Genomic DNA, 11480 nt, shown 5'->3' with positions numbered 1-11480 from the left:
TCCTTCCTCCTTACTTCCCTCCTTCCTCCCTCTCTCCCTTGCTTTCTTCCTTCCTTTCTCCCTCCCTCCTTCCCTTTTTCCACCCCCTCTCTTCCTTTCTTCTTCCTTTCTCTTTTTTCCTCCCTCCATTCCTCTCTTCCACTCTCTCTTCCACCTTCCTCTTTTTCTCTCTCCCTTTCTCCCTTTCCTTTTCTTTCTCTTCTTTCTCATTTTCTCTTCTCCTCTCCTCCCTTCCATTTCCTTTTTTCTCTTTCCTTTTTCTTTTCTTTGTTTCTTTTCTTATGTTCTTCTTCTGTCTTCCCTTTTATCTGATTAAAGAGTTTTAACAAATCACTGTTTGTAAAGCAGTTAGGAGTTCTCGGTAGACAATCACCAATGACTGCAGTGCAATAAAGCCAACCATGTGACCACTGGACTTTCTTTGCTTTTCCATTGTAGAAATCCGAGAGGCCTTTCGGGTTCTGGACCGGGATGGGAACGGCTTCATCTCCAAGCAGGAGCTGGGCATGGCCATGCGCTCTTTGGGGTACATGCCAAGCGAGGTGGAGCTGGCCATCATCATGCAGCGCTTGGACATGGACGGTAAGACCCGTACAAGCAGCTTCTCCCCTGAGACGTGCCCCGGTCTCATCAGTGAGACGTTGGATTTATGCAGGGCCTTGCACTTTTAAGTCCAAAGACTTGGTTTACATTTGAGAAATAGAAACTTGGACTAGAACAGGCTTTTTCAGTAACTTTCCATAGAGTTCTAGGGACCTGTAGAGATGGTTTCAGGGCCACTATAGGATGGGGCGAGGAAAGAAGCCTGGCTGGTGGAGCAGTTATAGCACCTTCTTATTTCCCTTCTCCTCCTTCTCCTCCTTCTCCTTCCCTCCCCCATCCCTCTCCCCCTCCCCATCCTCCTCTCCCTCCCCATCCTCCTCCCTCCTCCCCTTCCTCCTCCTTCTTCCTCTTCCTCTTCTTCTTCTTCTCCCTCCCCCCTTCCTCCTCCTCCTCTTCTAAGTAACAGCTTTATTGAGATAGAATTCACACACTCTAATATTCACACATTTAAAGTGCACAATTCAGGGGTGCTTAGTGGATGCACAGGGTTTTTTTTGTTTGTGTCCTCTTTCTTTATTGGATGTTTTGTAGATGTCACGCAGATCTAAAAGTTACATTGTTGAGTAATTATTTAAGAACTGGTCTTGGTCCAGAGCTCCAAGCTAGAAGCAAAAAGGAATGGGGATGGTGGGATCTTCCTCCAACATCACCAAAACCCCTCAAACAAGAATCCTAAGCTCCTGCATGGGCTAGAGCCTGGGCTTGGGCTCTTGGGCTAATCCTCAGTGTCTCTGGCTGCATCACAGGCAGGAAAAGTTCACCAGCAAGGGGCTGCAGGGAACAGCCAGTTAAGTCCAGACATGGACAAATGTTACTGGAAGGAGGACATGAAACAGACAGGTAACTGTACCGCTGTAGTTAAGAGTGCAGCTAAGGCAGGTGGAGGGGCAGGGGCGGGGCCGCGGGAGCAGTACTGCCGCACTGCGGGAGTGTAGCCCCACTGTAGCCAGAGGAGAGTCACAGATTTGTAAAACCAATGCCACAACGGATTTTAGTTGGAAGCCATTATCCTCAGCAAACTAACACAGGTACAGAAAGCCAAGCACCACATGTTCTCACCTTTTTTCTTTTTTCATGACAAGTCTATTTTAACATTTTTATCTTATTTTAATTTAATTTTTATTTTTAATTGTATTTTATTTATTTATTTGTTTTTGAGATGGAGTCTCGCTCTGTCACCCAGGCTGGAGTGCAGTGACACAATCTCGACTCACTGCCACCTCCACCTCCCGGGTTCAAGCGATTCTCCTGCCTCAGCCTCCAGAGTAGCTGGGACTACAGGCGCCCGCCACCACTACTGACTAATTTTTGTTTTTTTAGTAGAGATGGAGTTTCACCATGTTGGCCAGGATGGTCTTGGTCTCCTGATCTCACCTTGGCCTCCCAAAGTGCTGGGATTACAGGTGTGAGCCAGCGCGCCCGGCCTAAAATGTATATTATTTTAGGTTCCAAGATACCTGTGCTTTTTCTCACTTATAAGTGGGAGTTGAATGATGAGAACATAGTGGGGAACAACACACACTGCGGCCTGCTGGGGGTGGGGAGGGAGAGCATCAGGAAGAATAGCTAATGGGTGCTGGGCTTAATACCAAGGTGATGGGTTGATCTGTGCAGCAAACCACCATGGCACACGTTTACCTAGGTAACAAACCTGCACATCCTGCACACAGACCCCGGAACTTAAAATAAAAGTTGAAGGAAAATAAAATAACACCTTCATCACTCCAAAAAGCATTCTCACATCCCTTAGCCATCACCTCCCAATCCCCCTATCCCCGCAAGCCCTAGGCAACCACTTCTCTATGTTGTCTGAGAGACTGGTCAGTGGGAAGCAGCTGTTGGTCTCCAGACGGAGGTCCTAACCCGAGACCAGAGGGCTCACGTGTTGTGCATCCTTCTGGTGAGCTGGGGATTCTCATGTACCAGCTTCGACTTGAGGCGTTCCCTGTTGGCCAGGATATCTCCAGGCCAGTCAGTGTCTCTGCTTCCCACCGACCCGCATTTCCTGTGCAACCTGGAAAACAAATCCTAGACTTAATCCTGGGCCAGTCACTGTCCCCATTCCTGCCTAGCAGACTGAGGGAAGGGGCTTCTAGGAAGAAAACTGCATTATCTGCCTGCCCTACCCGGCACGCCCATGTCTGCAGACTGCCTCCTTGCCTCTAAGTTCTTTGGGATGGTCTATGCCAAGGACACCATAACCCGCAGGCTTTGGAGCCTTCTGAGCTGGAGCTACTGTATCATTCCCATTGTCACTTCCTTCTGTCTGGACATTCCCATTGTCCAGATCTGTTCAGAGGCTTCGCTCTTAGCCTCCTTTTTTTTTTTTTTTTTCTTTTTTACCCAACTTCCATCTTCTCCAAAGCTTCAGAGAAATGACCTGCAGCTTATTCTCTGATGACTGTGGCAGTCCCCTATCTAGTCCACACCCTTCTTAGCAGAATCCTGTTTTTGGATTGAAGAATCTTGGGACCAGTAGCAAAAGCACCCTGTTTTCTACCCAACTCTCTGCCCCATTTGGCTCAATAATCCCGAGTTGGTTAACATCTCCAAGTAGCTACTGAAGACATGAAGTGTTTCAGTTAAGCCTTTCAAAGTAGCCCCATAAGTAGAGCCGTAAGATCTGGTCCTCGCCACCTGTGTCTACACCCTGAGCCCCTTGTCTTAATTCAGTAAGCAAGTACTACGCCTCTTCATACGCCATGACTGCTTCACCCAACCACCTAGACACTCTCTGCTGTGCCTCACACCTGGCCAGGACCTCACTTGCTGAATGAGTCCGAAGTCAGAACTGACTGGCTTCATACCACCCTCAAACTCATTGATGGCATCTGCCAGGGCATCGGTGGTCTCAATATCCAGGTGATTGGTGGGCTCATCCAGGAGGACCATGCAGGGGTTCTGCCAGGTCAGCCAGGCCAGGCTAGATGCACAGATTTGTGCAACACATGCCACAGTCGATTTTAGAACATTTTCATTGCTCCAAAAAGAAACCTTGCATCTCACTTTTTTTTTTTTTTTTTTTGACGGAGTCTCGCTCTGTCACCAGGCTGGAGTACAGTGGCGCCATCTCTGCTCACTGCAACCTGCGCCTCCCGGGTTTAAATGGTTCTCCTGCCTCAGCCTCCCAGGTAGCTGGGACTACAGGCACCCACCACCACACCCAGCTAAATTTTGTATTTTTAGTAGAGACGGGGTTTCACCATGGTGGCCAGGATGGTCTCGATCTCTTGACCTTGTGATCCGCCCGCGTTGGCCTCCCAAAGTGCCGGAATTACAGGTGTGAGCCACTGCATCTGGACAAAACCTTGCGCCTCTTAGCTGTCACCTCTCAATCCCCGTATTTCCCCAAGCCCTACACAAGCACTTCTCTACTTTCTGTCTCTGTGGTTGCTTCTGCTGGACATTTTCTATAAATGGAATAATATAATTTGCCTTCCTTTGTGAGTAGCTTCTTGCACTTACTATAGTGTTTCCAAGGTTCACCTGTGTGGTAGCATTTATCATGACTTCATTTCTTTTGATGACCATATTCCTATTCCACTGTATGGACATAACAGCTTGTTTTATGTCTGTTTTCTATTTACTGAGTTTCCGCATACAACCTCGCTGGAAAAAAATGCAACCTTGTAGTGTTTCTTTAATTTGTGACAGAGTCTCACTCTGTCTTACGCCCAGGCTGGAATTCAGTGGCACGATCTTGGCTCACTGCAACCTCCATCTCCCAGATTGAAGCGATTCTCCTGCCTCAGCCTCCTGAGTAGCTGGGGTTGTAGACGTGTGCCGCCACGCCTGGCTAATTTTTGCATTTTATTAGAGATGGGGTTTCACCATGTTGGCCAGGCTGGTCTCGAATTCCTGAGCTCAAGTGATCCACCCGCCTCAGCCTCCCAAAGTGCTGGGATTACAGGTGTGAGCCATCGCACCCAGCCCTCATAATGTTTAAAAAGTTTTGAAAAATGGGCTGGGCACAGTGGCTCACACCTGTATCCTAGCACTTTGGGAGGCCGAGGCAGGCAGATCACCTGAGGTCGGGAGTTCAAGACCAGCGTGATCAACATAGAGAAACCCTGTCTCTAACAAAAATACAAAATTAGCCGGGCATGGTGGCACATGTCTGTAATCCCAGCTACTCAGGAGGCTGAGGCAGGAGAATCCCTTGAACCCAGGAGGCGGAGGTTGCGGTGAGCCGAGATTGTGCCATTGTACTCCAGCCTGGGTGACAGAGTGAAACTCCATCTCAAAAATAAAGTAAAATAAAATAAGCTTTGAAAAATGACTGGATTTGATAATCTTTAAGGTTCTTCCCTACTCTAGAACCTTAAGTTTTATCCCAAACCAGCTAGATCTTCCCTTAGATAAAGGTCCAGGAAGGAGGCCTCTTTTGTTTTGTTAACACACACCGTTCCCCTCTGAGAAGCAGCGTAGTTCTAGGCATCGGGCACCAGAGGATTGGGCTTTTGGCATCCCTAGGTTGAGCATGAGATATACACCAAGAAGCAAGGACAGAGGAGATGGGCAGGAAGTCTCTTTGGAAGAACAGACCAAGGTTATGATAAGGAGATGATTGCTCGGCCTGCAGGCTAGTTGCAAGAGCATGGTTCTCGCCTGTTATCTTGCTGGACTTGTTGGGAGGATGATAATAAGGGTGACCATATGGTGAATGGACCCTAGGGCCAACCGCCAAGTGCAGCTGTAGACATTTATTTTCTGGTTCAGGATAGAGATGTTTTATCCAGGGTATTCAGTTGTATGAGTGGTTCCCAGCTTGTTCTCCTGATTCTGATTGCTGGTGACTCACCATGTCTTTGTAGGCCTGATTCGACCTTGCTTTATATTTTAGAGATATTTCTGAAAAGCTGGAGCAAAGCACACCTTTTCTAGCAAGATCTAACTTCCAGTGACTTCCATCATTATCTCAGAGATACATTTAGAGGAAAAAAAGTTTCCTCCTTAAAATGAGAAAAGTCTTAACCTGTACCTCTGTTTCTGGAACTAAGAAGGCTTTGGGTCCTTGATTCTGCTCACACAACTCTTGTAATAAAACCTAGTCAATCGCACCTGTAATCAGAGGCTGAGGCGGGCAGATCATCTGAGGTCAGGAGTTCGAGACCAGCCTCACCAACATGGTGAAATTCCGTCTCTACTAAAAATACAAAACAATTAGCCAGGTATGGTTGCACGTGCCTGTAATCTCAGCTACTCAGGAGGCTAAGGCATGAGAATCGCTTGAACCCAGGAGGCAGAGATTGCAGTGAGCTGAGATTGCGCCACTACACTCCAGCCTGGGCGACAAGGCAAGACCCTGTCTAAAGAAACAAACAAACAAAAATCCTAGTCAAATGGACTAAATGTGAATGGAATTAGCAATTAGCAACTTCTTTACACACAGGAAGGGCACATTTTTCTTGTAGAGTGTTATTCCTAGTTATGTCTGGAAGTTATTCCTATAATTGTGGGAGAGTTATTCCTATAAGATTTAAGGATCTTGCTGGGTACCGTCGCCCACATTTTGTAGTCCCAGCACTTTGGGAGGCCAAGGTAGGATGACTGCTTAAGGCCAGGAATTTGAGACCAGTCTGGGCAGCATAGTGAAAACCTGTCTCTGCAAAAATAGAAAAAATTAGCTGGGCATAGTGGTGCACATCTGTAATCCTGGCTAGTTGGGAGACTGAGGCAGGAGGATTGCTGGAGCCTAGGAGTTCAAGACTGTGGTAAGCTATGATTACGCCACTGTACTCCCATCTGGGTAATAGAGCTAGACCCTTGTCTCTAAAAAAAAAACCCAAAAAACAAAAAAATCAAAAAAGATTTAAGCGTCTTCAGCCCCAAGTTCATGCTTGTTTGTATATTCTCTCTTTGGACCCCAGCTTGTGGGGAAATTTTTAGATTATTGCAAATTTTCCCTGATTTCATGAGAGCTTGGAGTCCCTTAGGGCTTTATGTGATGATACTGTTCAAAGAGCTCATCAGGGCTCAGGCATCTGGGATGCGGTTTAAGAGACTTCAAGTTTCACCAATTTATTTGCAACTCATCATACTCAGCTACCAACGCCGAAAGCAGAACTTCTGAGCAAATCTCGCAGCGGATTTCTATTCATTCCTTTAACAACAACCCAAGTCATCGACTATTTCATGGTGACCCATCAGGTAAAAGCACATTTATTTATTTTTGAAGCTCAGCTTCCTTGAAGTTTTGTTTTGTTGCCTACAAAAGATTTAGTACAAAATCCATGAAAATATACAGCAGTGTAGGCTACAGGCATTGCCGCCACAAAAATTTATACAATCCCTAAGTGTGAAAAGAGCTAAATGAAAAATGCCCAGTCTAAGGTTGAAGTGCATGTCTTAAAGGTATTTTGCCAATTTCACTTTGCCAATGAGTGAAACTTCTCAGGTACCAGGTTCTGGTTATGGATGGAATGACTGCATTTAATTGTCCTTCTCTTAGTGGGACCTTTTCAGCTGTTCTGTTAAGACAAAAAAAATTAGGTTCTAATTATATCCTTCCTTCCTCGCTTCTGTAACTGGGAATCCTCCGGAGATTCGAGCCTACCTAATTAAGTTTCTCTTTGGTGTGGAACATGTGGAATGGCAGAGATTTTTATTAGGTTGGTGCAAAAGTAATCTCACCAACCTAGTATGTGGATGACGCCAAAACAAAAAAAAAAGAAAAAAGAAAAAGGAGTGTTTGGGGCAAAGCTTAGGATTCTTTGCTGTAGGATGATCATGCCTCCTGGTCTGTACACCCTGGTATTGGGCAGGCGGGATGGCAACGGTGCCTCTATGCATCCCAGCTGGCTGTGATTAGAAGCAGGTCTGGCCCACACACCAATCTTTCTTTCTCTGGGGTCCCTGCCGCTTTGCCTGACAGTGAGGTCATACCTTCGGCATGAGGCCCGGCTGGAATTAGCCTGGGTTTGTCTGTGCAACCCAAGTTGACACATGAGGTTTTCATTAGGTGGCTCCTTGGGAGGGGGGTGCCTTGCCGGCTGCACATGGAACAGTCATCTCCCTGGATTAGGGATCTCGCCTGGATTTCCTGGACACAGATCCAGCCAGACATTTCCAGGGGACAGAATGGAAGGCAGGCAGGAAGGTCTGGGATTGCTCACCTGGCCTGTAGCCAGTTTGCCCTCAGTGGTGGGACTGGCTGTGTGTGTATGTGTGTGTGTCTGTGTGTGCACGTGCCTGCATGCACATGTGTGTGCCAAATGGGCTGAACTGCTCAGAGTTATTTTATTTTATTTTATTTTTTTGTAGAGACAGGGTCTTGCTCTGTTGCCCACGCTGGAGTGCAGCAGTATGCAGTAATTGCTCAGTGCAGCCTCAAACTCCTGGTTTCAAGCTATCCTCCCAAGTCAGCCTCCCAAATGGCTGGGACTACAGGCTGCCCCACCCAGCTAAGTTTTTTATTGTTCTTTGCAGAGACGAAGTCTCACTCTGTTGCCCAGGTTGCTCTCAAGTTCCTGGCCTCAAGGGATCCTCCCGCCTTAGCCTCGCGAAGAGCCAGGATTACAGATGTGAGCCACTGGGCCCAGCCTGAACTATTCAGAGTTAAATAAACAAAAAGCCCAAACTTCTGCCCAGTGCCTGGGGTCTCCTCTTTGGCTCATCACTGCAAAAGTTGTTTCTTGGAACTTTAACTCAGTTCTTTGTTCTCTTGTGGTCACTGTTCCATTTCTCTTTCATCAGCCTCTGTAGCTAAGGTGACTTTTACCAAGCACCAGTTGAGGACCAAGATCCACCTTTCCTGGATGCCTATTTTTGGGGGCCAGGATCGCTCCATCAGCCCTGATTCTGGAAGCCTGCAGTTCTTTTCCACCAGGCTCCTTGAGCCCTTTAAGCCAATTCCCAAGGTGTCCTTTGCATGTCAGGAATCAACTTTCCTCCTATGCATCATATTAGTTATGTATCATCCTTGGATTGGTTGACAAAATAGTCACTCAAAGGTCTGGCACGGTGGCTCTCATGCCTGTAATCCCAGCACTTTGTGAGGCCAAGGCAGGTGGATCACTTGAGGTCAGGAGTTTGAGACCAGCCTGGCCAATATGGTGAAACCCCGTCTCTACTAAAAATACAAAAATTAGCTGGGCGTGGTGGCAGGCTCCTGTAATCCCAGCTGCTCAGCTGGTTGAGGCAGGAGAATTGCTTGAACCTGGGAGTCGGAGGTTGCAGTGAGCCGAGATTGTGCCATTGCACTCCAGCTTGGGTGTCCCGGCGAGACTCGTGTCTCAAACACACACAAAAAAAAAAGAAAAGGAAAAAAAATAATCACTCAAAAAATTGTCTCCAAAGCTGTATTCTGTTTCTTTTATTTTTATTTTTGTTGGTAGACACAGGGGGTCTCACTTTGTTGCCCAGGCTGTCTTGAACATCTGGCTTCAGGTGATTCTCCTACTTCCACTTCCCAAAGTGCTGGGATTACAGGCATGAGCCACCACACCCAGCCACAGCTGAATTATAGAAGCAAGTTGAGAAAAATGGCTTCTTGAAGTCACTGTGGGCTGGGCTACACCCTATGTGTTCCCCTTAGCTCTGTGATCCCCACAAGCTCTGATCTCAGAGCTTCCTGCAACATTCACTGGGGAATAAAGGCTTGGTATCCTCAAGACCTAAGGGATGTATTCAATTGATTTCTGCATTCTCAGTACTTTCAAAACCACACTACTGGGTCATCTGGAGTGAATCCAGCTAACTTTGCAAATGCTTTCCTGAAACAATCGAACCAGGAAACATTCTCAGCAGCACAAGGGCCCGTGCGCCAGCCCCGCTCACATTTCCTAATGCAATTCTCTCTTCTTCCAACCCGCGCCCACCTCTCCTCTGCGAGGAGAACAAAGGTCCTTCTTTCAAACAGTTGAAGATCTTGCCCTCTTCCTCCTTGATTTACCTTCTGTTCCTCAAAGATGTAGAATCTCATGCAATTCAAGCATGTGTGTTGGAGTTTGGAAATTCATTCTCATTTCTCAACTTATTTGTAATTTGTTTTCAAGGTTCGCCACTGCCTGGATAGGTGAATTTGATTCAGTTCAGTTCAATTTAAAAAGGATTTATTTCAGGCCCTTATGTGTGAACTTGCTTATGTTTATGGTTGGCAGGATTCACTCTTGGTGTGTTTTGAGACAAACTGCTGAGCTGCCTAAGAACAAAATCATGGCCTGAGTCACATGAAAGATATTGGTGGTGTCCCCAATGTCAGCCCTCCTGTCCCCATCATCCCCTTTTCAATTGCCCATTCATTAAGAGTATTTATCCTGTGCTGATAAGTCACATTAATATGACTTTTCTGTTTTCATTTCCAATCTCGTAGAAGACAGAAAGGGTGTATAGTATGTATAATGCCAAGCAGTGCTCATTTCCATTTCACCTTCAGACATGTCAGTGTGCTGGTCAGAATGCTCTGGAACTTGCATTCAGTCTCTTTGGTGAGATAGAACACACACTTCTTTCCTGTGCGTGAGGCAAGACGCTCACCCACAGACTGCAGGAAGTGGAACTACCTGGCGAGAGGGGAAAGCAGGTGGAGATTTTAGCCTAAAGCAGAGGTTCCCAAACCTGATTACACATCAGAAGCACATGGGGAGTGTGTTAAACCCAAAACCAGGGCCAGGTGCAGTGGCTTATGTCTGCAGTCCCAGCACTTTGAGAGGCCAGGAGTTCGAGACCAGCCTGGGCAACACAGTGAGACTCCCGTTTCTACCAAAAGACACACACACACCATACACACCACACAAAATAGCTGGTGTGGTGACTTGCACCTAGGATCCCAGATACTTAGGAGGCTGAGGAAGGAGGATTGCTTGAATCTGGGAGGTAGAGGCTGCAGTGAGCTATGATTGTATCATTGCACTTCAGCCTGGGCAACAGCATGAGACTCTGTCTCTACAAAAGAAAAACAAAATAAAACAGATTGATAGAATCAGAATCCCCAAGCGTAGAGCCCAGGAGCCTATAGCCCCTTTTTTTTTTTTTTTTTTTTTGAGATAGAGTCTTGCTCTGTTGCCCAGGTTGGAGTGCAGTGGCACAATCTCTGCCCACTGTCTCCCCGGCTCAAGGGATTCTTGTGCCTCAGCTGGAATTAGAATGGAATTCCAGTAGCTGGAATTGCATGTGCATGCCACCATGCCTTGCTAATTTTGGTATTTTTAGTAGACACGAGGTTTCTCCATGTTGACCAGGTTGGCCTTGAACTCCTGGCCTCACGTGATCCTCCTGCTTGGCCTCCCAAAGTGCTGGGATTACGAGTAGCTGGAATTACAGGTGCACGCCACCATGCCTGGCTAAGTTTTGTATTTTTAGTAGAGATGGGGTTTCTCCATATTGGTCAGCTTGGCCTTGAACTCCTGGCCTCAAATGATCCTCCCACCTCGGCCTCGCAAAGGACTGGGATATCAGGTGTAAGCCATCATGCCCGGCCACGAGCCTGATCCTTAAACAATCACATTAGGTTATTGTGCAGCCATATGTACATTGACACAATTGGGCTGGGGGGACCCTTGGTTAAAAGAAAACTCTTTGGCTACAGAGTATTCATCGAGCTTGTGGATATTTACATGAGCAGGAAGGTATGTGTGGAAGGTAAATGTGATGTGATAAGGAGTTTTTCCTTTGGGAACCTGATGAAGGAAGTAAAGTCTGTCCTTAGGGGTTCAGTCACCGCTGTCTGAATGCAGGTGGCCCTCAAAGTGCTTGCATGTGCAGAGACCTGGTGTCCTCCCTCCTCCATGTGTGGTCTGGGGACAGTCAGAGTCAGCATCACCTGGAAGCATGTTTAAGATGCTCTATCTCAGGCCCTACCCCTGACTTGCTGAATCAGAATTTTCCTTTTATCTATCTATCTATCTATCTATCTATCTATCTATCTATCTATCTAT

General features: G+C 46.8%; 1 protein-coding gene across 3 annotated transcripts in view; it reads left to right on the top strand.

Annotated features, from left to right (window-relative positions):
* The window catches only part of CALN1 (calneuron 1), a 668523-nt gene that overhangs the window by 329345 nt on the left and 327698 nt on the right, over positions 1–11480 (top strand). For all 3 annotated transcript variants that reach the window (XM_026446609.1, XM_026446607.2, XM_026446608.2), the window contains one exon: positions 439–582. In XM_026446609.1, the coding sequence (XP_026302394.1) occupies positions 439–582 (144 nt within the window). The remainder of the gene's footprint in view (positions 1–438; positions 583–11480) is intronic.

This window comes from Piliocolobus tephrosceles, chromosome 8 (genome assembly GCF_002776525.5).
Source record: "Piliocolobus tephrosceles isolate RC106 chromosome 8, ASM277652v3, whole genome shotgun sequence".
Lineage (NCBI taxonomy): Eukaryota > Metazoa > Chordata > Mammalia > Primates > Cercopithecidae > Piliocolobus > Piliocolobus tephrosceles.
Note: the sequence above shows the minus strand (reverse complement) of the source record. Positions and strands in the feature narration are given on the sequence as shown.